At 45.9% G+C, this 27,962-nt stretch overlaps 1 protein-coding gene across 3 annotated transcripts in view; it reads right to left on the bottom strand.

Moving 5' to 3' along the window:
- Positions 1-502: 502 nt before the first annotated feature.
- LOC130347044 (zinc finger protein OZF-like) overlaps positions 503-27,962 on the bottom strand; it is a 51,563-nt gene continuing 24,103 nt past the window's right edge. Inside the window, exons 2-7 of one of the 3 annotated variants that reach the window (XM_056554597.1) lie at positions 18,175-18,289; positions 16,046-16,225; positions 15,829-15,958; positions 11,083-11,159; positions 9,554-9,665; positions 503-1,797 (exon numbers count right to left, since the gene is read on the bottom strand). In XM_056554597.1, coding sequence (XP_056410572.1) covers positions 800-1,797; positions 9,554-9,665; positions 11,083-11,159; positions 15,829-15,958; positions 16,046-16,225; positions 18,175-18,246 — 1,569 coding nt within the window. In that variant the 5' untranslated portion in view covers positions 18,247-18,289 and the 3' untranslated portion in view covers positions 503-799. Of the gene's footprint in view, positions 1,798-9,553; positions 9,666-11,082; positions 11,160-15,828; positions 15,959-16,045; positions 16,226-16,688; positions 16,704-18,174; positions 18,290-27,962 lie in introns of those variants that run through there. The other 2 variants (XM_056554598.1, XM_056554599.1) reach the window with 2 other exon arrangements.

Genomic DNA, 27,962 nt, shown 5'->3' with positions numbered 1-27,962 from the left:
GGCTGGCCTTATTTAGACTGGGAAGGGCCAATAACATTGGTCTCGTCCACCCTGGTAACATCAGGCTGCTGATTGGTTGGTATCTGGTTTGCATTCTTGCGTCAAAAAAACACAATACAGTACAGTAGCAGTTTGGGCGTTTTTGCAAAAAAATAAAACAAAAAAAAAAAAAGCAGAAACTTAGCTTTATACTAAAAGGCTGCATTAACACAAAGTTTTGTCCATACTGGGACCGGATCCGACTGGAAGATGGGAAGACCGGGCGCTCCTGTATCCCAGCCAGCCCCAGTCAGATAGTGACTATACATCAGATAGTGACTCATTTTTGCCCAGTCCTGCCAGAAAACCGGATATGTGGCAAAAATGAGCCGACCGGAGTCACTATCTGATGTATAGTCACTATCTGACTCCGGTCGACTCATTAAAATGAATGAGACTGGGGCTGGCTGGGATACAGGAGCGCCCGGTCTTCCCATCTTCCAGTCGGATCCGGTCCCAGTATGGACAAAACTTAGTGTGAATGTAGCCAAAGAAAGAAACTTGTCCCCCATCCCTTTGGCCTCATATAATGAGAAGACACGTTTTAGCTGATTACAATGGCTTCTGGTGTAATGGGAGAAGCACCGCCTCAGTCGGTGGATGAGAGACTAATATTATTAACCACCTGACTGCTGTCTCCAGTGATACCAGTTGGTATATTTTCCTTACATAATAGCGTCAGGGGTAACATGACCAGGGCAGCCGCCTAGTGTGTGAACACGTTCCAGTACCCGTGAGGACGACACTGAGTGTGGGATATTCATCTGCCAGGTATAGAAGAGAATGGCTTCTGACAAGTGCCAACCCTCTGATGCTCCATAAGGTTTGCCTTCTGCGTATAACACTTTCCACACTCAGAACATGAATATGGTTTCTCCCCTGTGTGAATTCTTTGATGGGTAACAAGATTTGATTTCTGGGTAAAAGATTTTCCGCATTGATTACATGAAAATGGCCTCTCTCCGGAGTGAATTCTCCGATGTTCCACAAGGTTAGACTTTTTCATGAAGCCTTTCCTGCACTCGGAACATGAGAAGGGCTTCTCCCCTGTGTGCACCAGCTGATGCTTCACAAGGTTGGACTTCCTGGTAAAACTTTTCCCACATTCAGGACACGAGAACCAATTTTCTGCCGCATGAACGCTTTGATGTTGGAGAAAGTCTGATTTCTGTGTGAAGTTTTCTCTACAAACAGAGCAAAAGAACAATCTCTTATTTGTGTGATGGATTTTCTGATGCCTGAAAAGTTTGGATTTCCTGGTAAAACATTTATCGCACTCTAAACATGAGAAAGGCTTCTCTCCCGTGTGAGTTCTGTGATGTTCAACCAGATTAGATTTTCGCCTAAAGCATTTTCCACAATCAGTACATGAGAACGGCTTCTCCCCCGTGTGGACTCTCTGATGCTGAATAAAGTCACATTTCTGGGTAAAACATCTCCCGCACTCAGAACATGAAAATGGCCGCTCACCCGTGTGGATTCTCTGATGTCGAATGAGACTTGTCTTTGATTTAATATATCTCCCGCAGACATTACATGGATATAGCTTGCCCACCTTGTGATTTGCACCTTTTTTCTCAATATATGTAGGGTCAAGAGAATGTTTGTCATTTGTGGGGTCCGGTGCTCGGCTGTGAAGGATCGGGAGCACATGAGCAATGATGGGGTTCTGTCCTGGAATGGCCGATGTAACATGATGGACTTCTGGAGATGGAATAAGATGTCCATTTGGCATATTCCTGCTGTTCATTGGTCCTGCTAAATAAAAAAGGGGATTAAAAACAAAACATCAGGCTGAACGGTCGGAAAACATGAACAAGATAAATTCTAATACACGTGTCAGGTATTACCATGTGGTGCACCATGATATTTCTGGCAGGACTATCTGAACTACTGTGGTGTGTGTGATCTGGTGCCGCAGGGTATTTATCAATGTGTTATGGAGAAGTTACAGTCATACAGTCAACAATAAGGCTGGTGTGGCCCCTAGTGATGAGGAGTCTGATGCCCCCGCCCTGCAAAGCAAACTGTGGCCCTTACACTTTCCTAAGTACAGAAACTTAAGACAAGGATCTACTCCATGTTATCGTGCAGCTGTATATCTCCGGGGAGGTAGAATTCGGCCATTGTATGTAACGGACGCGGTTCTGGGCTCAGAAGTTCATGGAACAGTTAAGGCGGCCGTGGTCTCTCTGTATACTGTAAGGGATTAGGTAACGGGGATAACGTCTCCTGGGTAGACAGGTACAGTTTTGCAGGAACACTGTAGAAATTGCCGTCCAAACAGCAGGGAATTCATTTAACTGACCTCAGCAGTTTTATTGACAGGTTGAGGTACAGAACATAAAATATAAAAAACAAAATCCTAAGCCTGTCCGGCTCTAACTAACAACAGGAAACCTCAGTAACCAAGTGCGGCCTAATACCAGGCACCAAACAATATAGCGACGTCCATCCCACTTGTAGTGTCTCACAGGCTCCATGCAGATAACCTGTCCCCAGGATGAGAGAGAAATGTGTCTGCATTCTCAGCCTTATATCAGGCCAGCACACCTGAGGAGGGATTACCTGACAGCCCAAAACCCGGACTGTCCGGATGGAGTGGGGGCCCACCCTTCTCTCCCCACTCCAGCAACACAGGCCCTAAAAACACACAGGTTTTATACAAACCCAAATTGCATAGACCTCTGCATAGACCTCTGCTGAACATTTCCCTGGTTGCTTTAAATTACATAAGTGAGGAACCTCGGGCACAAATAGACCCCGTCCACTACTTCTCCAGACACTCTGTCACATATCCTCCCCCCGTTTCAGACCCAGGGCTGGAACACATCTGGACGTCAGACAATATACCCGTGACAAGGCATCTGCATTTCCCATTTCGGTCCCTGGCCTGTGCTTTACCGTAAACTGGTACTCTTGTAGGGCTAAGAACCATCTTGTAGGGCTAAGAACCATCTTGTAGGGCTAAGAACCATCTTGTAGGGCTAAGAACCATCTTGTTACTCTCCTATTTATTTCCTTATTCTCACACATCCATTTTAAGGGAGCATGATCTGTGACTAATTCAAAGTGACGGCCCAGCAAATAATAGCGGAGTGCTTCCAGGGCCCATTTAATAGCAAGGCACTCTTTTTCCACAATTGCATATTTTGCTCATGGTCATTAAGTTTTCTGCTCAGATACAGTACAGGGTGTTCTTCTCCATCCCGTACCTGTGACAGTACTGCCCCCAGTACCACCTCAGATGCATCTGTCTGTAGGACAAACCTTTTCTTAAAGTCTGGGGTTATCAGCACCGGCTGAGTGCACAGGAGAGTTTTTAGAGTCTGAAATGATCTTTCAGCCTCTTGTGACCACTTGATCATGACAGAGTCTTTTCCTTTTGTCAGGTCTGTTAATGGGGCTGCAAGGGAAGCAAAATTTGGTATAAACCGCCGGTAATAGCCTGTAATCCCCAAGAAGGCACGGACTTGCTTCTTGTTTACCGGTTGAGGCCATCTTTGTATGGCTTCAATTTTGTTTAACTGGGGCTTTACTAGGCCTCGGCCTATGGTGTAACCTAGATACTTAGCATCTTCAAGACCAATGGCACATTTTTTTGGATTGGCCGTGAAGCCTGCCTCACACAGTGAATTGATAACCGCCTGCACCCTAGGTAGATGGGATTCCCAATCTGGACTTTGGATGACGATGTCATCTAGATATGCTGCTGCGTACCGTCTGTGGGGTCTTAATATCTTATCCATTACCCTCTGGAAGGTTGCAGGGGCTCCATGCAAACCAAATGGCAAGACAACATAATGGAACAACCCATCAGGAGTGGCAAAGGCAGTTTTCTCTTTGGCCTCATTTGTCAGGGGAATTTGCCAGTATCCTTTGGTTAAGTCTAGAGTGGTTATATACCTGGCATTTCCAAGCCAGTCAATGAGCTCATCAACACGTGGCATTGGGTAAGCATCAAACTTAGATATGGAATTCAACTTCCGGAAGTCATTGCAAAACCTCCAGCTGCCATCTGGTTTGGGGATCAGAACTATGGAACTGGACCACTGGCTATGGGACCCTTCAATTACCCCTAGTTCCAACATTTTCCTCACCTCTTCAGAGATAACCCCTCTTCTGGCCTCTGGTATTCTGTAGGGTCACAGCTTAACCTTTTTCCCTGGTTCTGTAATGATGTCATGTTTTATGGCAGAGGTGCGACCTGGGACCTCTGAGAAAAAATCCCTATTCTTAAAGAGGAACCCCTGAACTTCTACTTTTTGTGTCTTGGACAGGGAGTCTGGCACTGTTACCTCTGGCAACAGGGGCTTCCCAGAGCATCGCTGCTCTAGTGGGAAGGAGGTGTCGGCAGCAAGTGATAGTCGATCTTTCCATGGTTTTATAAGATTGACGTGGTGTACTTGCTCCGGCTTCCTCTTACCTGGCTGACGGATTTTATAATTTACCTCATTTACTTTCTCTATCACCTCAAAGGGGCCTTGCCACTTAGCCAGGAATTTACTCTCTACTGTAGGGATTAGCACCAGAACCCGGTCACCTGGGGAAAAGGTACGTACTCGGGCACTGCGGTCATACACCCTTTGTTGTGCCCCCTGAGCCTGGGCCATATGTTCACGGACAATAGGCATCACCGCAGATATACGGTCCTGCATTTGGGCCACATGTTCAATGACACTTTTATAGGGGGTAGCTTCTTCTTCCCAAGATTCTTATGCTATATCTAGCAGACCCCTAGGGTGACGACCATATAGCAACTCAAATGGGGAGTAGCCCGTGGATGACTGAGGTACTTCATGGATGGCAAACATGAGGTAGGGGAGAAGAAAATCCCAGTTTTTCCCATCTTTGTCCACCACTTTCTTAAGCATGGCTTTTAGAGTTTTATTAAATCTCTCTACCAGTCCATCAGTCTGTGGATGGTAGACAGAGGTACGCAGCTGTTTCACTTTGAACAGTTTACATAACTCCTTCATGATGCGTGACATAAAGGGGGTACCCTGATCTGTTAGGATCTCTTTTGGTAGACCCACACGACTGAACACCTGTACCAACTCTTTAGCTATGGCCTTGGATGGCGTATTACGCAAGGGTATAGCTTCAGGGTACCGAGTAGCATAGTCCATGATTACGAGAATATGTTGATGGCCTCGAGCAGATCTTACAATAGGCCCCACCAGATCCATGGCTATTCTCTCAAATGGTATCTCAATGATCGGTAGAGGTACCAGGGGACTACGATAGTGTGGCCTAGGAGCTGAAATTTGACACTCTGGACAGGTGTCACAATAATCTTTAACATCTTTATGGACCCCAGGCCAAAAGAACCTTTGAAGGACTCTGTCTGTAGTCTTTTCAGCTCCCAAATGCCCCCCCATAAGGTGACCATGAGCCATATCTAGTACTGTTCGTCTGTACTAGTTGTTCCACCAGATCCTCTCCCCTTTTTACCACCTGGTACAATAAGTTGTGTTTCACAGCCATATGCGGGTAGCAAAGTCTGCTGTCAGGTTCCACCAGCTTACCATCGATAGACTTCACATATTCCCTGGCTCTAATAAGGGTGGGATCTTTTAACTGCTCAGTACCAAAATGCTCTTTCCTTACTGCAATGTCTGGCAGATTGTCATTAGCAGAGTCTTCTCTCTCTGGACTGTTCGGACCCTCTTCTAACCCATCACTATGGTCAGAGACCTCAGACTCCCCCACCGTGACAGAGAAGGGAAATGATTCATCATCAACAGAAGTCCCTCTTAAAAACTCGCACCCTTCGTTACCCGGTGGTAGGTCATCCCCTTCCTGACGGGCATTTGAAAGTTTATATTCCCATAGCTGCCAAAAATGTGGGAAATCCCGCCCCATGATGACATCATGCATTAATCTGGGTACTAAACCAACCATAAATTTTTCTGCCCCCAACCGGGTATTTACATCTACCACAGCAGTGTGATAATTATGGGTGTCTCCGTGTATGCAGGTTACCGCAATGGTTTTCGCTTGCCATTTTCTGGGATTTACCAAGTCCTTTTTTACTAGGGTGACCAGACTGCCTGAGTCTAACAATGTACTCACATCTTTACCTTCCACAGTAATAACACACATTTGTTTCTCACCCCCAGTGTTTGGATATGCCATACACGCAAGCTGAGCATACAGTGATAAGCGGCGATTTATATAGGAGGCATCACATTGCATTGGTTCGTCATACATTGGGCAATTGGCAACAACATGACCTGGCATTTGACATCTGAAACATTTTATTAAGTCTCGATGAAGTCTCTTATAGGCCTGACTGTCCTTTCATTTCTAGATGTGGTTGTATGTACCCCTTTGATTTATGTATGTTGTGCTGGATGTGTGTACTCTCTCCTCTCTGTGGACGCATGGGTCTGCTTTAACAATAGGAACATTATGCTTGGCACTCATGACTAGATGTGGCGATATCTGCTGAACTCTACACTACGGCCTCTCTTCAATATTATTTTGCCAATTTTATATTACATACCATCCCCCTTCTCTTTTTAGTTCACCTCGTTCAACCTCTCTTTGTGTTAGGGTTTCTCAACTGGCTGTTCTCAGTTTTCCTCAGTTTATGTCCTCACTGCACTGATTACTGCCGGATTTTTATATGATATTATGTCGTTTACATTCTGCATACTTGTACATGTTCTCAGTGCCTTTTTACTTGTGTACTCCGCTCTATACCATTTTGTTTTGTGAGGCGATTTGGCTGATGTTTGTTTAATCTTCAATAAAACGTATTTAAAAAAAAAAAAAAAGTCTCTTATAGGCCACAGACCTCCCTGGCCCAGCTGGCCAGCTTCTAGAGGTTGGGCCTCCAGTCTCTCCACTTGCACCCACAGATATCTCACCTCTGCCAGACCCCTTTTCCCTTAGAACAGTCTTACCAGGTAGTCCTGGAGATCTTCGCTGCGGGGCTAGGGGGCGCTGTGGCAGGGTCAGTAGCTCCTCTGCGGCTGTGTACCTCTCCACCATCTCCACCATCTGGTCAGCATTCTTGGGGTCACCATGGCTCACCCACTTACGCAACGTAGCAGGGAGGGCCCTTAAGTACTGGTCCATCACAACCCGCTCCACCATCTGGGGACCTGTCAGGATCTCCGGCTGCAACCACTTCTTGGTCAGGTGTATGAGGTCGTGCATTTGGGAACGTGGAGGTTTATCCATGCTGTAGTCCCAGTTGTGCACACGCTGTGCACGGACCGAAAGAGTAACTCCCAGACGTGTAAGGATCTCCCTTTTTAGCTTATCATAGTCCGTAGCATCATGATTCTCCAGGTCAAAATATGCCTTTTGGGGTTCCCCTGAAAGGAAGGGTGCCAACAGTCCTGCCCATTGTACCTTTGGCCAACCCTCTCGCTCAGCAGTCCTTTCGAAGGTGGTTAAGTAGGCTTCCATGTCATCTGTGGTTGTCATTTTTTGCAAAAAGTGACTAGCCCTTATGGAGGAATGAGTGGCGTTCGCCATACCTGGGTTTCGTCCAGCGACACTGGTTAGTTGCTGCACAACAACTGTTAAGGTCTCCCGGTCTTTTCTTTGGGCCTCTTGTGTAGCCTCAATTTGGGCCGTCAGCCTGTGGCTGGTTTCCTCAAGTGCCTTTTGCTGTACTCTGGTAGCCTCCTGCTGCACTCGGGTAGCCTCCTGTTGAGATACAACAGCTTGCAACATAGCTTTAACCACATCCTCCATTTTCCCATAGGCAAAAAAATAGTCTTTGGTGCCCTGCACAAAAAAAAGGATTCTGGCCCTTTAAATGTTTAGTTTTTGGCTTTCTTATACCAGAATTACTGTGCCCGCATCCTCCACCACTTGTAAGGGATTAGGTAACGGGGATAACGTCTCCTGGGTAGACAGGTACAGTTTTGCAGGAACACTGTAGAAATTGCCGTCCAAACAGCAGGGAATTCATTTAACTGACCTCAGCAGTTTTATTGACAGGTTGAGGTACAGAACATAAAATATAAAAAACAAAATCCTAAGCCTGTCCGGCTCTAACTAACAACAGGAAACCTCAGTAACCAAGTGCCGGCCTAATACCAGGCACCAAACAATATAGCGACGTCCATCCCACTTTGGGATCTCACAGGCTCCATGCAGATAACCTGTCCCCAGGATGAGAGAGAGATGTGTCTGAATTCTCAGCCTTATATCAGGCCAGCACACCTGAGGAGGGATTACCTGACAGCCCAAAACCCGGACTGTCCGGATGGAGTGGGGGCCCACCCTTCTCTCCCCACTCCAGCAACACAGGCCCTAAAAACACACAGGTTTTATACAAACCCAAATTGCATAGACCTCTGCATAGACCTCTGCTGAACATTTCCCTGGTTGCTTTAAATTACAGAAGTGAGGAACCTCGGGCACAAATAGACCCCGTCCACTACTTCTCCAGACACTCTGTCACAATACATAATATTTTATATATAAACACGGGAGCCTATGGGAGACTGATAACCAGGCAGTGCATCAATCTGTCAGTACTTTTCATATTTATCATCTTGGGATATGTTGAATTTAGAGAAAGTTCAGGTCACGTCTGTAGAAGAGGCAGAAACATTTGTCACATCCTGGCTAGAAGTCCCATGTAGTCCCAGATATTTAAGGGATGAATCTTTTTCCTCATGAATCATCTGTCTGGGACTTTTTGCAATGGCAGATGATTCTTGAGCCACAATTTAAGATTCTTGAGCCACAATCCTAATTAGCTGAACAGAAGTAAAAGGAATTGTGTCACACATCAGCTGAATCCCCCCACCGCTGGTACCGGGCTGGAGCTGCGCTTCTTGGCACGTCCCCCCCCCATTGCCTGCTGGATCAGACATGGTGACAGGCTGGAGAAAGCCGGAGAGCTGATCGCACACCTGGAGTAAAGATGGCTGCTGCAGTCCACAATGGTTTCCAGACGACAGAGGAAACCACCGGAACCTCTTTTGAATCCGGAGTCAGCACCAAGGAATGCTATACAGGAGGGACCAGTCTTGTCTGTGTAACCTATAGTCGAAAGAGCCAGCCAAAGCCAGCACTCTCCCAGCAGCCCTGACCCACAATGGAGAAGAATGCTAGGGAAGGAACTCCAGAGCCTGCGGGACACACGGCAGATTGTGGCTGCTTCTGCAGAAGACCTACGCAGCTCAGGGAACCACCGAGCAGCCTGGAGAGAGGAAAGCACAAATTATAAGGCTTCCTACCAGAAACCGGAAGTGAGGTGTGGAGAGGCCTATCCTATGTTTATATCCTCAGGTGTCCTGTCCTGTGGTCGGAGGTCCTCTCCAGGGGTGCGAGTATGAGCAAAGGGGTAAAAAAGAGCCATGTTTCTAAGAACATTCATTTCCAAAGACAACTGCTTCCCAACCATGATGAATTTCACCTGATAAACAATTGATATCAATTCATCTTTTCTCATCAAGGTAACATGTGTGAGGTCCTCAGTGTCTACTATGGTGGATGAAGAGACAACACATGAGACTCTTTGTTGGTGGCCATTACTAACCTGGGCAGATCTCTACAGGAACTTCCTCCTCCTTTAGTTGCTGATCACCCCTCATATACATCTCCTCTTCTTCCTCAATAACAACAACTTTAATATTAAGCAGATCTTCACCCTAAAGAAGAAGACACATTATAATAACTGGTGTAATGAAGAGAGATGAGGAAACCTCTGCACCTTCTAACTGATCATCCTATGAGACATTGTCCTCTCCGTCTACCTGATCCTCCTGTAGGACACTGTCCTCTCCATCTACCTGATCATCCTGTAGGACATTGTCCTCTCCGTCTACCTGATCATCCTGTAGGACATTGTCCTTTCCGTCTACCTGATCATCCTGTAGGACATTGTCCTCTCCATCTACCTGATCATCCTGTAGGACATTGTGCTCTCTACCTGATCATCCTGTAGGACATTGTCCTCTCCATCTACCTGATCATCCTGTAGGACATTGTCCTCTCCATCTACCTGATCATCCTGTAGGACATTGTCCTCTCCATCTACCTGATCATTCTGTAGGACATTGTCCTCTCCATCTACCTGATCATTCTGTAGGACATTGTCCTCTCCATCTACCTGATAATCCTGTAGGACATTGTCATCTCCATCTACCTGATCATCCTGTAGGACATTGTCATCTCCATCTACCTGATCATCCTGTAGGACATTGTCCTCTCCATCTACCTGATCATCCTGTAGGGCATTGTCCTCTCCATCTACCTGATCATCCTGTAGGACATTGTCCTCTCTACCTGATCATCCTGTAGGACATTGTCCTCTCCATCTACCTGATCATCCTGTAGGACATTGTCCTCTCCATCAACCTGATCATCCTGTAGGACACTGTCCTCTCTACCTGATCATCCTGTAGGACATTGTCATCTCCATCTACCTGATCATCCTGTAGGACATTGTCCTCTCCATCTGCCTAATCATCCCGTAGGACATTGTCCTCTCCATCTACCTGATCATCCTGTAGGACATTGTCATCTCCATCTACCTGATCATCCTGTAGGACATTGTCCTCTCCATCTACCTGATCATCCTGTAGGACATTGTCCTCTCCATCTACCTGATCATCCTGTAGGACATTGTCCTCTCCATCTACCTGATCATCCTGTAGGACACTGTCCTCTCTACCTTATCATCCTGTAGGACATTGTCCTCTCCATCTACCTGATCATCCTGTAGGACATTGTCCTCTCCATCTACCTGATCATCCTGTAGGACATTGTCCTCTCCATCTACCTGATCATCCTGTAGGACATTGTCCTCTCCATCTACCTGATCATCCTGTAGGACATTGTCCTCTCCATCTACCTGATCATCCTGTAGGACATTGTCCTCTCTACCTGATCATCCTGTAGGACATTGTCATCTCCATCTACCTGATCATCCTGTAGGACATTGTCCTCTCCATCTGCCTAATCATCCCGTAGGACATTGTTCTCTCCATCTACCTGATCATCCTGTAGGACATTGTCCTCTCCATCTACCTGATCATCCTGTAGGACATGGTCCTCTCCATCTACCTGATCATCCTGTAGGACATCGTCATCTCCCCCCGGACAGTCCTGGGAATCCAGTGGGTTCCTCTTCCTCGATCCATCTGTAGGAGACACACAGTGACTGAATACATTGTGTAGATGATCAGAAGATGGGGGATCTAGGGGCCCCAATACTGCTCTCTCCTTTACTATCAATGAGAGTCTCCTCTTATCCAGTGGTGATGTTCGGGGCCGGTGGTCTCTAATAAATATATCTTACCCAGTGGTGATGTTGGGGGCCGGTGGTCTATAATAAACATATCTTACCCAGTGGTGATGTTTGAGGCTGGTGGTCTATAATAAATATATTTTACCCAGTGGTGATGTTCGGGGCCGGTGGTCTATAATAAATATATCTTACCCAGTGGTGATGTTGGGGGTCGGTGGTCTATAATAAATATATCTTACCCAGTGGTGATGTTCAGGGCCGGTGGTCTATAATAAATATATCTTACCCAGTGGTGATGTTCGGGGCCGGTGGTCTATAATAAATATATCTTACCCAGTGGTGATCTTCGGGGACGGTGATCTATAATAAATATATCTTACCCAGTGGCGATGTTGGGGTCCGGTGGTCTATGATAAATATATCTTACCCAGTGGTGATGTTGGGGGCCGGTGGTCTATAATAAATATATCTTACCCAGTGGTGATGTTGGGGGCCGGTGGTCTATAATATATATATCTTACCCAGTGGTGATGTTGGGGGCCGGTGGTCTATAATAAATATATCTTACCCAGTGGTGATGTTGGGGGCCGGTGGTCTATAATATATATATCTTACCCAGTGGTGATGTTGGGGGCCGGTGGTCTATAATATATATATCTTACCCAGTGGTGATGTTCGGGGCCGGTGGTCTATAATAAATATATCTTACCCAGTGGTGATGTTGGGGGCCGGTGGTCTATAATAAATATATCTTACCCAGTGGTGATGTTGGAGGCCGGTGGTCTATAATAAATATATCTTACCCAGTGGTGATGTTGGGGGCCGGTGGTCTATAATATATATATCTTACCCAGTGGTGATGTTGGGGGCCGGTGGTCTATAATAAATATATCTTACCCAGTGGTGATGTTCGGGGCCGACTATATCTAGTATTGTATATGGAGCCTCGTTAATCCTAATCTTTTGTACACAATATTTTACAAGTAAATCCTATATGATTGACAGTTGCCTGCCCTTCCCCCCCTTTTTTTGATTGGGATATACTTACCTAGTAATGGATCCAGAGTTGTAAAAAGAATAATTATATTGGTTCCGATACAATGATTAACAGAACTTTTTTAGGTTGGATTTAAGCCATTATTAGTGAGTACCCATTAAACTTAGTCTTCCCCCATGCATGTTAATCTGCAGTCACTACCCTTCCAGTTCTAAGTTTTCCCGCATGCGCGTTTTCATTCCGGCCACTACGTTCTACTTTCTAAGTTTTTTCGCATGCGCGATTGATTGGTGGACGGGCGCATGCGCTAGCTTACGTGGTGACGTTGTTTGTTTACAATCCAGAGCGCAAGCGTGGTTTTTTACACAGGCGCATTAGGGATCTGCCGTGATTCAGCGCAGAAGGAACCGGAACTGACGGAGCTCCGTGAGTGGTAATGAATTGACCTATCAGATTACAGAAGATAGACAGGTAATTTAACGTATACCTTGGGAGGTAAGTACCTGCCCAGGTGTCATTATTGTGATTGGCTAATCTAATAATCCTGGCAATTGGGTAAGTGAACTGCCAATCTTATTGATAGTTCCCTATTGGAGGGTTAAACACAGGAAGGGGCTGTGACCTTGGTAAGGGAGGTTATATAAACCCTCTACGCGGCGTTCTTACAGCCATTGTTCCCTAACCTCTGAAGACGTCACTTTGGTGGCGAAACATGTTAGGAGGGACAGTGTGTTAGTATTTTAAATATCAGCAAAAGCACCCTTAATCAGCGCATTCTGCAGATGCGCTGAGTAGATTCCTAAATTCAGTTGGTCCCTAGGGACAACAAGTACACTAATACATGTGGTGCTAATATGCTGGATTTTTTAAAATCACTTATAGCTCTGAATATCCACTTTATTGTTTAATTAAAAGTTAAGTTTTAATCAAGTGAGGGATAAAAAGTGGACTTTTTGCTCAGTCCTTTTGGGCTGAGTTGAGGTATTAAATAAACACATGTTTAGTCCACCCCTCACTAGGGTCATTGATCCTTGTGATCATTATTTTTGAGTTTATCTAATAAATATATCTTACCCAGTGGTGATGTTGGGGGCCGGTGGTCTATAATAAATATATCTTACCCAGTGGTGATGTTGGGGGCCGGTGGTCTATAATAAATATATCTTACCCAGTGGTGATGTTCGGGGCCGGTGGTCTATAATAAATATATCTTACCCGGTGGTGATGTTGGGGGCCGGTGGTCTATAATAAATATATCTTACCCAGTGGTGATGTTCAGGGCCGGTGGTCTATAATAAATATATCTTACCCAGTGGTGATGTTCGGGGCCGGTGGTCTATAATAAATATATCTTACCCAGTGGTGATGTTGGGGGCCGGTGGTCTATAATAAATATATCTTACCCAGTGGTGATGTTCGGGGCCGGTGGTCTATAATAAATATATCTTACCCAGTGGTGATGTTCGGGGACGGTGGTCTATAATAAATATATCTTACCCAGTAGTGATGTTGGGGGCCGGTGGTCTATAATAAATATATCTTACCCGATGGTGATGTTCGGGGCCAGTGGTCTATAATAAATATATCTTACCCAGTGGTGATGTTCGGGGCCGGTGGTCTATAATAAATATATCTTACCCAGTGGTGATGTTCGGGGCCAGTGGTCTATAATAAATATATCTTACCCAGTGGTGATGTGAGGGGTCGGTGGTCTATAATAAATATATCTTACCCAGTGGTGATCGTCGGGGCCGGTGATCTATAATAAATATATCTTACCCGGTGGTGATGTTCGGGGCCGGTGGTCTATAATAAATATATCTTACCCGGTGGTGATGTTCGGGGCCGGTGGTCTATAATAAATATATCTTACCCAGTGGTGATGTTCGGGGCCGGTGGTCTATAATAAATATATCTTACCCAGTAGTGATGTTCGGGGCCGGTGGTCTATAATAAATATATCTTACCCAGTGGTGATGTTGGGGGCCGGTGGTCTATAATAAATATATCTTACCCAGTGGTGATGTTGGGGGCCAGTGGTCTATAATAAATTTATCTTACCCAGTAGTGATGTTGGGGGCCGGTGGTCTATAATAAATATATCTTACCCGATGGTGATGTTCGGGGCCAGTGGTCTATAATAAATATATCTTACCCGGTGGTGATGTTCGGGGCTGGTGGTCTATAATAAATATATCTTACCCAGTGGTGATGTTGGGGGTCGGTGGTCTATAATAAATATATCTTACCCGGTGGTGATGTTCGGGGCCGGTGGTCTATAATAAATATATCTTACCCAGTGGTGATGTTGGAGGCCGGTGGTCTATAATAAATATATCTTACCCAGTGGTGATGTTGGAGGCCGGTGGTCTATAATAAATATATCTTACCCAGTGGTGATGTTGGGGGCCGGTGGTCTATAATAAATATATCTTACCCAGTGGTGATGTTCGGGGCCGGTGGTCTATAATAAATATATCTTACCCAGTGGTGATGTTGGGGGTCGGTGGTCTATAATAAATATATCTTACCCGGTGGTGATGTTCGGGGCCGGTGGTCTATAATAAATATATCTTACCCAGTGGTGATGTTGGAGGCCGGTGGTCTATAATAAATATATCTTACCCAGTGGTGATGTTGGAGGCCGGTGGTCTATAATAAATATATCTTACCCAGTGGTGATGTTGGGGGCCGGTGGTCTATAATAAATATATCTTACCCAGTGGTGATGTTCGGGGCCGGTGGTCTATAATAAATATATCTTACCCAGTGGTGATGTTGGGGGCCGGTGGTCTATAATAAATATATCTTACCCGGTGGTGATGTTCGGGGCCGGTGGTCTATAATAAATATATCTTACCCAGTGGTGATGTTCGGGGCCGGTGGTCTATAATAAATATATCTTACCCAGTGGTGATGTTGGGGGCCGGTGGTCTATAATAAATATATCTTACCCGGTGGTGATGTTGGGGGCCGGTGGTCTATAATAAATATATCTTACCCGGTGGTGATGTGAGGGGCCGGTGGTGTATAATAAATATATCTTACCCAGTGGTGATGTTCGGGGCCGGTGGTCTATAATAAATATATCTTACCCAGTGGTGATGTTCGGGGCCGGTGGTCTATAATAAATATATCTTACCCGGTGGTGATGTTGGGGGCCGGTGGTCTATAATAAATATATCTTACCCAGTGGTGATGTTGGGGGCCGGTGGTCTATAATAAATATATCTTACCCAGTGGTGATGTTCGGGGCCGGTGGTCTATAATAAATATATCTTACCCGGTGGTGATGTTCGGGGCCGGTGGTGTATAATAAATATATCTTACCCAGTGGTGATGTTGGGGGCCGGTGGTCTATAATAAATATATCTTACCCAGTGGTGATGTTGGGGGCCGGTGGTCTATAATAAATATATCTTACCCGGTGGTGATGTTCGGGGCCGGTGGTCTATAATAAATATATCTTACCCGGTGGTGATGTTCGGGGCCGGTGGTCTATAATAAATATATCTTACCCGGTGGTGATGTTCGGGGCTGGTGGTGTATAATAAATATATCTTACCTGGTGGTGATGTTCGGGGCCGGTGGTCCTCCATCATGACTATGTCCTGGTACAGATCCTTGTGTCCTTCTATATACTCCCACTCCTCCATGGAGAAATAGACAGTGACATCCTGACACCTTATAGGAACCTGACACACACAATGATCCAGTCATCATCCAGACCCATCATCCCTTGTGTTCCTGTATAATGTCCCAGCATTCCCAGCAGCGCTCACCTCTCCAGTCAGCAGCTCCATCATCTTGTGGGTGAGTTCTAGGATCTTCTGCTCATTGTTCCTCTCAGGTATCAGTGAGGGAGGTGGAGGCTCCGTGATGGGGCCCCGGGCCCTGCTCCATCCTCCTGACCTGCTGGGGGCCACACACTCTCCAGATGTCTTCTTCACTACTGTGTAATCCTGAGTATGGAGAGACCCCGATAAATATCCCTATATACAGACCCCTCACCTCTCCGGTCATGTCCTGTATTATCCCTAGAGATAAGAGGTCATGTGACCATTTCCCACAATCCCTCACCTCTCCGGTCATGTCCTGTATTATCCCTAGAGATAAGAGGTCATGTGACCATTTCCCACAATCCCTCACCTCTCCGGTCATGTCCTGTATTATCCCTAGAGATAAGAGGTCATGTGACCATTTCCCACAATCCCTCACCTCTCTGGTCATGTCCTGTATTATCCCTAGAGATAAGAGGTCATGTGACCATTTCCCACAATCCCTCACCTCTCTGGTCATGTCCTGTATTATCCCTAGAGATAAGAGGTCATGTGACCATTTCCCACAATCCCTCACCTCTCCGGTCATGTCCTGTATTATCCCTAGAGATAAGAGGTCATGTGACCATTTCCCACAATCCCTCACCTCTCCAGTCATGTCCTGTATTATCCCTAGAGATAAGAGGTCATGTGACCATTTCCCACAATCCCTCACCTCTCCGGTCATGTCCTGTATTATCCCTAGAGATAAGAGGTCATGTGACCATTTCCCACAATCCCTCACCTCTCCGGTCATGTCCTGTATTATCCCTAGAGATAAGAGGTCATGTGACCATTTCCCACAATCCCTCACCTCTCTGGTCATGTCCTGTATTATCCCTAGAGATAAGAGGTCATGTGACCATTTCCCACAATCCCTCACCTCTCCGGTCATGTCCTGTATTATCCCTAGAGATAAGAGGTCATGTGACCATTTCCCACAATCCCTCACCTCTCCAGTCATGTCCTGTATTATCCCTAGAGATAAGAGGTCATGTGACCATTTCCCACAATCCCTCACCTCTCCGGTCATGTCCTGTATTATCCCTAGAGATAAGAGGTCATGTGACCATTTCCCATAATCCCTCACCTCTCCGGTCATGTGACCATTTCCCACAATCCCTCACCTCTCCGGTCATGTCCTGTATTATCCCTAGAGATAAGAGGTCATGTGACCATTTCCCACAATCCCTCACCTCTCTGGTCATGTCCTGTATTATCCCTAGAGATAAGAGGTCATGTGACCATTTCCCACAATCCCTCACCTCTCCGGTCCTGTCCTGTATTATCCCTAGAGATAAGAGGTCATGTGACCATTTCCCACAATCCCTCACCTCTCCGGTCATGTCCTGTATTATCCCCAGAGATAAGAGGTCATGTGACCATTTCCCACAATCCCTCACCTCTCCGGTCATGTCCTGTATTATCCCTAGAGATAAGAGGTCATGTGACCATTTCCCACAATCCCTCACCTCTCCGGTCATGTCCTGTATTATCCCTTGAGATAAGAGGTCATGTGACCATTTCCCACAATCCCTCACCTCTCCGGTCATGTCTTGTATTATCCCTAGAGATAAGAGGTCATGTGACCATTTCCCACAATCCCTCACCTCTCCGGTCATGTCCTGTATTATCCCTAGAGATAAGAAGTCATGTGACCATTTCCCACAATCCCTCACCTCTCCGGTCATGTCCTGTATTATCCCTAGAGATAAGAGGTCATGTGACCATTTCCCACAATCCCTCACCTCTCCGGTCATGTCCTGTATTATCCCTAGAGATAAGAGGTCATGTGACCATTTCCCACAATCCTTCACCTCTCCGGTCATGTCCTGTATTATCCCTAGAGATAAGAGGTCATGTGACCATTTCCCACAATCCCTCACCTCTCCGGTCATGTCCTGTATTATCCCTAGAGATAAGAGGTCATGTGACCATTTCCCACAATCCCTCACCTCTCCGGTCATGTCCTGTATTATCCCTAGAGATAAGAGGTCATGTGACCATTTCCCACAATCCCTCACCTCTCCGGTCATGTCCTGTATTATCCCTAGAGATAAGAGGTCATGTGACCATTTCCCACAATCCCTCACCTCTCCGGTCAGCAGGTAGATGATCTCCAGGGTGAGGTTCAGGATCTTTTTAGTCATGTGACTCTTGTCCATCCTCAGTCATGTGATGTATCGCCAGTGTGAAATGTCATGTGATCTAAGAATATATAGGATACAGCTGTTTTATTAGACAGATTACATAACGGATATGATTCTATAGTATTTTGGATCTTTTATTGGGTGGAGGAGAAGAAGCAGCGACGTTATATGAGGAACAGAAGAGGAAACTCCCAAAAATTATAAGGAAAGAGAAAAATAAAGAGATCGTCCAAAATGTGATTAAGAAACCACCATAACCCACGGGATGACCCTCCCCGATCCCCGCCGGTCTGCGGTGATGACATCATGTACATATAAGCTGAGGCATCCCAGTTCATATGTGATCACGTGACCGGTATGGGACAGGAGGGATGAACAAGAGGGAACCATTGTAAGGGGGCACCTGAGAGAAGGACCAGAGGGAAGATTTGTAAGGGGGCACCTGATAGAAGGACCAGAGGGAAGTATTGTAAGGGGGCACCTGATAGAAGGACCAGAGGGAAGTATTGTAAGGGGGCACCTGATAGAAGGACCAGAGGGAAGCATTGTAAGGGGGCACCTGAGAGAAGGACCAGAGGGAAGATTTGTAAGGGGGCACCTGATAGAAGGACCAGAGGGAAGCATTGTAAGGGGGCACCTGATAGAAGGACCAGAGGGAAGTATTGTAAGGGGGAACCTGATAGAAGGACCAGAGGGAAGTATTGTAAGGGGGCACCTGATAGAAGACCAGAGGGAAGTATTGTAAGGGGGCACCTGATAGAAGGACCAGAGGGAAGCATTGTAAGGGGGCACCTAATAGAAGACCAGAGGGAAGCATTGTAAGGGGGCACCTGATAGAAGACCAGAGGGAAGTATTGTAAGGGGGCACCTGATAGAAGACCAGAGGGAAGTATTGTAAGGGGGAACCTGATAGAAGACCAGAGGGAAGTATTGTAAGGGGGCACCTGATAGAAGACCAGAGGGAAGTATTGTAAGGGGGCACCTGATAGAAGGAACAGAGGGAAGCATTGTAAGGGGGCACCTGATAGAAGACCAGAGGGAAGTATTGTAAGGGGGAACCTGATAGAAGACCAGAGGGAAGTATTGTAAGGGGGCACCTGATAGAAGACCAGAGGGAAGCATTGTAAGGGGGAACCTGATAGAAGGACCAAAGGGAAGCATTGTAAGGGGGCACCTGATAGAAGGACCAGAGGGAAGTATTGTAAGGGGGCACCTGATAGAAGACCAGAGGGAAGCATTGTAAGGGGGCACCTGATAGAAGGACCAGAGGGAAGTATTGTAAGGGGGCACCTGATAGAAGACCAGAGGGAAGCATTGTAAGGGGGCACCTGATAGAAGGACCAGAGGGAAGCATTGTAAGGGGGAACCTGATAGAAGGACCAGAGGGAAGTATTGTAAGGGGGAACCTGATAGAAGGACCAGTGGGAAGTATTGTAAGGGGGCACCTGATAGAAGACCAGAGGGAAGTATTGTAAGGGGGCACCTGATAGAAGACCAGAGGGAAGTATTGTAAGGGGGAACCTGATAGAAGGACCAGAGGGAAGTATTGTAAGGGGGAACCTGATAGAAGGACCAGAGGGAAGTATTGTAAGGGGGCACCTGATAGAAGACCAGAGGGAAGTATTGTAAGGGGGCACCTGATAGAAGACCAGAGGGAAGTATTGTAAGGGGGCACCTGATAGAAGACCAGAGGGAAGTATTGTAAGGGGGCACCTGATAGAAGGACCAGTGGGAAGTATTGTAAGGGGGAACCTGATAGAAGGACCAGTGGGAAGTATTGTAAGGGGGCACCTGATAGAAGACCAGAGGGAAGTATTGTAAGGGGGCACCTGATAGAAGGACCAGAGGGAAGCATTGTAAGGGGGCACCTGATAGAAGACCAGAGGGAAGTATTGTAAGGGGGCACCTGATAGAAGACCAGAGGGAAGTATTGTAAGGGGGCACCTGATAGAAGGACCAGTGGGAAGTATTGTAAGGGGGAACCTGATAGAAGGACCAGTGGGAAGTATTGTAAGGGGGAACCTGATAGAAGGACCAGTGGGAAGTATTGTAAGGTGGAACCTGATAGAAGACCAGAGGGAAGAATTGTAAGGGGGCACCTGATAGAAGACCAGAGGGAAGTATTGTAAGGGGGCACCTGATAGAAGACCAGAGGGAAGTATTGTAAGGGGGCACCTGATAGAAGACCAGAGGGAAGTATTGTAAGGGGGCACCTGATAGAAGACCAGAGGGAAGTATTGTAAGGGGGCACCTGATAGAAGGACCAGTGGGAAGTATTGTAAGGGGGAACCTGATAGAAGACCAGAGGGAAGCATTGTAAGGGGGCACCTGATAGAAGACCAGAGGGAAGTATTGTAAGGGGGAACCTGATAGAAGACCAGAGGGAAGTATTGTAAGGGGGAACCTGATAGAAGGACCAGAGGGAAGCATTGTAAGGGGGCACCTGATAGAAGACCAGAGGGAAGTATTGTAAGGGGGAACCTGATAGAAGACCAGAGGGAAGCATTGTAAGGGGGCACCTGATAGAAGACCAGAGGGAAGTATTGTAAGGGGGAACCTGATAGAAGACCAGAGGGAAGTATTGTAAGGGGGAACCTGATAGAAGGACCAGTGGGAAGTATTGTAAGGGGGCACCTGATAGAAGACCAGAGGGAAGTATTGTAAGGGGGCACCTGATAGAATGTTATATATCAGAAGTTTTGACTTTTCCGAGTGCCCTTCATAGAACGGGAGCGGACGCTGGGCATACATTTACACTTAACCTCTTAACGACCACTGACGTAAATACAAATCATTGTGTCGTTAAGAGTGTATGGCGCTGGATCCTGACTCGAGCCCGCGACGTACCGGGCAGCCGTTAGCCGATTCCTGTAGCTGAGGGCCACCGCTAATATTCCAAATGTGGCAATCACCACAGCCGGCTATTAACCCTTTAGATTGCCACTGTCAAAGCTGACAGCAGCGTCTAAGAGGACATTTGAATGGACCCTGGTCTAGTGGGGTAGACCGTACACCCACCACACCCCTCCCACCCTGTCGCAGCCGGAGGACTTACCTCTTGTTGTTATAATCTTCAAAAAATGGCAGTTAAAAAAAAAAGTTCTACACATATTTACATTTTCTTAAATTTGTAAAACATTATTCAATCTATACAAATCATTGTTTTAATAGTGCTGACATAAAGTATCAATGTTACACGTTACTGCACCCTGAATGGTGTAAAAAAGAAAACTGGGGACACGTCAGAACGTCAAAAAAAGAGCGCAGCGCAGAACTAAATCAGCAGGCCGAGGTCAGTACACAAGCAGAGGTCGGGTCAGGACACAAGCAGAGACCGGGTCAGGACACAAGCAGAGACAAGATCAGGCCACCAGGAGAGGTCAGATCAGGTCACAAGCAGAGGTCAGATCAGGTCACCAGCAGAGGTCGGGTCAGGTCACCCGCAGAGGTCAGATCAGTAGTGACAGCGGCGGCAGTAGTAATAGTAGTGACAGGAGGGGCAGTAGTAATAGTAGTGACAGGAGGGGCAGTAGTAATAGTAGTGACAGGAGGGGCAGTAGTAATAGTAGTGACAGGAGGGGCAGTAGTAATAGTAGTGACAGGAGGGGCAGTAGTAATAGTAGTGACAGGAGGGGCAGTAGTAATAATAGTGACAGGAGGGGCAGTAGTAATAATAGTGACAGGAGGGGCAGTAGTAATAATAGTGACAGGAGGGGCAGTAGTAATAATAGTGACAGGAGGGGCAGTAGTAATAATAGTGACAGGAGGGGCAGTAGTAATAATAGTGACAGGAGGGGCAGTAGTAATAGTAGTGACAGGAGGGGCAGTAGTAATAGTAGTGACAGGAGGGGCAGTAGTAATAGTAGTGACAGGAGGGGCAGTAGTAATAGTAGTGACAGGAGGGGCAGTAGTAATAGTAGTGACAGGAGGGGCAGTAGTAATAGTAGTGACAGGAGGGGCAGTAGTAATAGTAGTGACAGGAGGGGCAGTAGTAATAGTAGTGACAGGAGGGGCAGTAGTAATAGTAGTGACAGGAGGGGTAGTAGTAATAGTAGTGACAGCGGGGGTAGTAGTAATAGTAGTGACAGGAGGGGCAGTAGTAATAGTATTTACAGGAGGGGCAGTAGTAATAGTAGCGACAGCAGGGGCAGTAGTAATAGTAGTGACAGGAGGGGCAGTAGTAATAGTAGTGACAGGAGGGGCAGTAGTAATAGTAGTGACAGGAGGGGTAGTAGTAATAGTAGTGACAGCAGGGGCAGTAGTAATAGCAGTGACAGCGGCGGTAGTAGTAATAGCAGTGACAGGAGGGGCAGTAGTAATAGTAGTGACAGGAGGGGTAGTAGTAATAGTAGTGACAGGAGGGGCAGTAGTAATAGTAGTGACAGGAGGGGCAGTAGTAATAGCAGTGACAGCGGCGGTAGTAGTAATAGCAGTGACAGGAGGGGCAGTAGTAATAGTAGTGACAGGAGGGGTAGTAGTAATAGTAGTGACAGGAGGGGCAGTAGTAATAGTAGTGACAGGAGGGGCAGTAGTAATAGCAGTGACAGCGGCGGTAGTAGTAATAGTAGTGACAGGAGGGGTAGTAGTAATAGTAGTGACAGGAGGGGTAGTAGTAATAGTAGTGACAGGAGGGGTAGTAGTAATAGCAGTGACAGGAGGGGCAGTAGTAATAGTAGTGACAGGAGGGGCAGTAGTAATAGTAGTGACAGGAGGGGTAGTAGTAATAGCAGTGACAGGAGGGGCAGTAGTAATAGTAGTGACAGGAGGGGCAGTAGTAATAGTAGTGACAGGAGGGGCAGTAGTAATAGTAGTGACAGGAGGGGTAGTAGTAATAGTAGTGACAGGAGGGGTAGTAGTAATAGTAGTGACAGGAGGGGCAGTAGTAATAGTAGTGACAGGAGGGGTAGTAGTAATAGTAGTGACAGGAGGGGCAGTAGTAATAGTAGTGACAGCAGGGGTAGTAGTAATAGTAGTGACAGGAGGGGTAGTAGTAATAGTAGTGACAGGAGGGGTAGTAGTAATAGTAGTGACAGGAGGGGTAGTAGTAATAGTAGTGACAGGAGGGGTAGTAGTAATAGTAGTGACAGGAGGGGTAGTAGTAATAGTAGTGACAGGAGGGGTAGTAGAAATAGCAGTGACAGCGGGGGCAGTAGTAATAGCAGTGACAGGAGGGGTAGTAGTAATAGTAGTGACAGGAGGGGCAGTAGTAATAGCAGTGACAGCAGGGGTAGTAGTAATAGTAGTGACAGGAGGGGTAGTAGTAATAGTAGTGACAGGAGGGGTAGTAGTAATAGTAGTGACAGGAGGGGCAGTAGTAATAGTGACAGGAGGGGCAGTAGTAATAGTAGTGACAGGAGGGACAGTAGTAATAGTAGTGACAGGAGGGGTAGTAGTAATAGTAGTGACAGGAGGGGCAGTAGTAATAGTAGTGACAGGAGGGGTAGTAGTAATAATAGTGACAGGAGGGGTAGTAGTAATAGTAGTGACAGGAGGGGTAGTAGTAATAGTAGTGACAGGAGGGGCAGTAGTAATAGTAGTGACAGCAGGGGTAGTAGTAATAGTAGTGACAGCAGGGGTAGTAGTAATAATAGTGACAGGAGGGGCAGTAGTAATAGTAGTGACAGGAGGGGTAGTAGTAATAGTAGTGACAGGAGGGGCAGTAGTAATAGTAGTGACAGCAGGGGTAGTAGTAATAATAGTGACAGGAGGGGCAGTAGTAATAATAGTGACAGGAGGGGCAGTAGTAATAGTAGTGACAGCAGGGGTAGTAGTAATAGTAGTGACAGGAGGGGCAGTAGTAATAGTAGTGACAGGAGGGGCAGTAGTAATAGTAATGACAGCAGGGGTAGTAGTAATAGTAGTGACAGCAGGGGTAGTAGTAATAATAGTGACAGGAGGGGCAGTAGTAATAGTAGTGACAGGAGGGGTAGTAGTAATAGTAGTGACAGGAGGGGCAGTAGTAATAGTAGTGACAGGAGGGGTAGTAGTAATAGTAGTGACAGGAGGGGCAGTAGTAATAGTAGTGACAGGAGGGGTAGTAGTAATAATAGTGACAGGAGGGGTAGTAGTAATAGTAGTGACAGGAGGGGTAGTAGTAATAGTAGTGACAGCAGGGGTAGTAGTAATAGTAGTGACAGGAGGGGTAGTAGTAATAGTAGTGACAGGAGGGGCAGTAGTAATAGTAGTGACAGCAGGGGTAGTAGTAATAGTAGTGACAGCAGGGGTAGTAGTAATAATAGTGACAGGAGGGGCAGTAGTAATAGTAGTGACAGGAGGGGTAGTAGTAATAGTAGTGACAGGAGGGGCAGTAGTAATAGTAGTGACAGCAGGGGTAGTAGTAATAGTAGTGACAGCAGGGGTAGTAGTAATAATAGTGACAGGAGGGGCAGTAGTAATAATAGTGACAGGAGGGGCAGTAGTAATAGTAGTGACAGGAGGGGCAGTAGTAATAGTAGTGACAGGAGGGGTAGTAGTAATAGTAGTGACAGGAGGGACAGTAGTAATAGTAGTGACAGCAGGGGTAGTAGTAGCTGCAGTACAGAATGGATCATAGACGGGGCAGGAGACGGGCAGTTGTGTAGGGGCAGTAACACCAGGAGGCTGAAGTACTTTATGGGACATGATAGATAAGTAATACCCCCTGTTGGGTCAGTGTTCGGCGCTTTCAGTAAGAAGGAAAGTTGGATTTTCATTTGGACACAGAATGAGGTTTTGCAGCTGCTATAAATATTTCATTTACAAGGGACATCACAGATTTAGGGGCAATTAATCAGGGATGTGGAAATCCTATCGCCCGACGCCCGGGACATGTAGTTCCAGGCGCCGGGCAGTTGAATTTTTCATAGCTTTAGCGCTGTATCGGGCTAGCAGGGCCGGACTGAATTCCCCCTTTTTCTTCATAATGCGGTGTGAGGTGCGGGAGCGGATGCAGAATTGCATGGGACGCAAGTCTGCACCTCACACCGGCGCTCAGGGTGTACAGAGCGATCGCCGCGGGCGGCTATTAACCCTTTAGGTCACCGCTGTCAAGGTTGACAGCGGTGTATAAAGGGATCTTTTAACCATCCCTGATGGGCTAGCGGGGTGGATCCCCTCCCCCAGCAGCACAATCGTGGGGGGGGGGGGCGTTCCCCTGTGGAGGTGGCCGGAGGGCTTACCTCTGCATCCATGGCTGCCCCCATAGATCTGCATTTGATTGAGCCGACCTTTCAGGCTCAACCAAATGAACACAGATCAATAGAGTTCAATAAAACTGCATTTATCTGTATGAGGAATCTAAATGATTCCTCCTAAAAAGTGAATAAAAAAAAAAAGTTTAATAAAAGTTTAAAAACACCCATTAACCCCTTCCATATTAGAGGTACGTTCACACGGGTGGATTTATTTGCAGGTTTCCCGCTCTCTTCTCTGCTGTCCGCAGCAGATTTTCCATGGCGGAATTTCCTCTGCAGTAAATCCACCGCAGACCCTTCTGACTTCAATGGGGCTTGCGGCAGATTTTACGCAGCGTAAATTCCGCCTCGGAAAAACTGCTGCGGACAGCTGACAAGAGCCGGCCCCCTTTCAAATACGCAGCGGCCAACACGCAAATAAATCCGTCCGTGTGAACGTACCCTAAAAGTTCATATCACCCCCATTCCATATAAAAATATGTAAACATAATAAAAATATACAGATTTGGTATTGGCGCATGCGTAATTGACTGAACTATTAAAAAATAACATTTTATATTCTGTACAGTAAACGGCGTTAATGTAAAAACAAAAACAATTCACAGAATTGCTTTTTTATGTTTATAACATCATATCCCAGTAAAAAAGGTTCAAAAAGTCCGATCAATGCCAGAATGGTACCGATACAAACAGCATATTACGGCCCAAAAAAATTAGCCCTCATACAGCCCAGTATACGGAAAAATTAAAATATTATAGGGGTCAGGGATTTTCTTTTTTAAATTAAAAAGTAAGAAAAAATAATAATAATAATAATAATAATAATATTATTATTATTATTATTATTATTATTATTAAAACGTGACGGAAAATAAAATTTGGTATTTGTGTAATCAGGTCGACGTAAAGTATCAAAATAATATGTAAGTTTGACCACAAGGTGAATGGCGAAAAAGAGAAAACCTCAACATTTGCTTTTTTTTCAATTTCCCCTCACAAATAATTTTTTGTTTGTTTCAGAGTTTAAGTTATGAAAAAATGAAAGGGGTCATTAAAAAGTATAGACCCCCCCCCCCCCCCCCCCCGCAAAAAACGAGCCTTATACGGGTCTGTAGATGGAAAATAAGAGTTATGGCTGTTATAGGGCGAGGAGGAAAAAATGAAAGGGGTCATTAAAAAGTATAGACCCCCCCCCCCCCCCCCCGCAAAAAACGAGCCTTATACGGGTCTGTAGATGGAAAATAAGAGTTATGGCTGTTATAGGACGAGAGGAAAAAATGAAAGGGGTCATTAAAAAGTATAGACCGCCCCGCAAAAAATGAGCCTCATACGGGTCTGTAGATGGAAAAATAAGAGTTATGGCTGTTATAGGGCGAATAGGAAAAAATGAAAGGGGTCATTAAAAAGTATAGACTGCCCCGCAAAAAACGAGCCTCATATGGGTCTGTAGATGGAAAATAACAGTTATGGCTGTTATAGGACAAAGAGGAAAAAATGAAAGGTATAGACCGCCCCGCAAAAAATGAGCCTCATATGGGTCTGTAGATGGAAAAATAAGAGTTATGGCTGTTATAGGGCGAATAGGAAAAAATGAAAGGGGTCATTAAAAAGTATAGACTGCCCCGCAAAAAACGAGCCTCATACGGGTCTGTAGATGGAAAATAAGAGTTATGGCTGTTATAGGGCGAGGAGGAAAAAATTAAAGGGGTCATTAAAAAGTATAGACTGCCCCGCAAAAAACGAGCCTAATACGGGTCTGTAGATGGATAAATAAGAGTTATGGCTGTTATAGGGTGAATAGGAAAAAATGAAAGGGGTCATTAAAAAGTATAGACTGCCCAGCAAAAAACAAGCCTCATATGGGTCTGTAGATGGAAAATAAGAGTTATAGCTGTTATAGGGCGAGGAGGAAAAAATGAAAGGGGTCATTAAAAAGTATAGACTGCCCAGCAAAAAACAAGCCTCATATGGGTCTGTAGATGGAAAATAAGAGTTATAGCTGTTATAGGGCGAGGAGGAAAAAATGAAAGGGGTCATTAAAAAGTATAAGTACAAAAGAATCCCGGCACACCAGTCTTTGATGCAAATCATTTTCCTTTTATTAAGGCATAAGTTTAGCGCAGCACGCGTTCCGGCCTATACAGCCTTTTTCAACTGCATGATAATACAAAGAACAGTGGCGCTATTTAAGGGCGCCAAATACTGCAAAAATACATCATAGCATTAATCAACGAATCACCAGACAAAACGTGAACATCTCCCCCTGTGGCGTCATATTCCGCGTGGAGCAACAAGGCAAAGTAAACAATGCGTTTTTCATGAATAAGAGCGTAGTAAAGAGGAGGTGCTTCAAGTTGGGCGTTGTAGCTATAGAGAGAGAGAGCGAGAGAAACAAATCAGTTAATCTGTATATACAATGTAATCAGTACAAAAGGCTTGACAGTTCATACTCTCGATTAAGGCCGCGAGGTTCCAATGTATCCAATAAGCTTCTTAACGGGCAAGTCGTTTTTTGATATCACCACCTCGTCAATAACCTGAAACTGCAGTTGAGAGATA

Source organism: Hyla sarda, unplaced genomic scaffold, assembly GCF_029499605.1.
Source record: "Hyla sarda isolate aHylSar1 unplaced genomic scaffold, aHylSar1.hap1 scaffold_807, whole genome shotgun sequence".
NCBI classification, from domain to species: domain Eukaryota; kingdom Metazoa; phylum Chordata; class Amphibia; order Anura; family Hylidae; genus Hyla; species Hyla sarda.
This window is presented reverse-complemented; position numbering and strand designations above follow the sequence as displayed.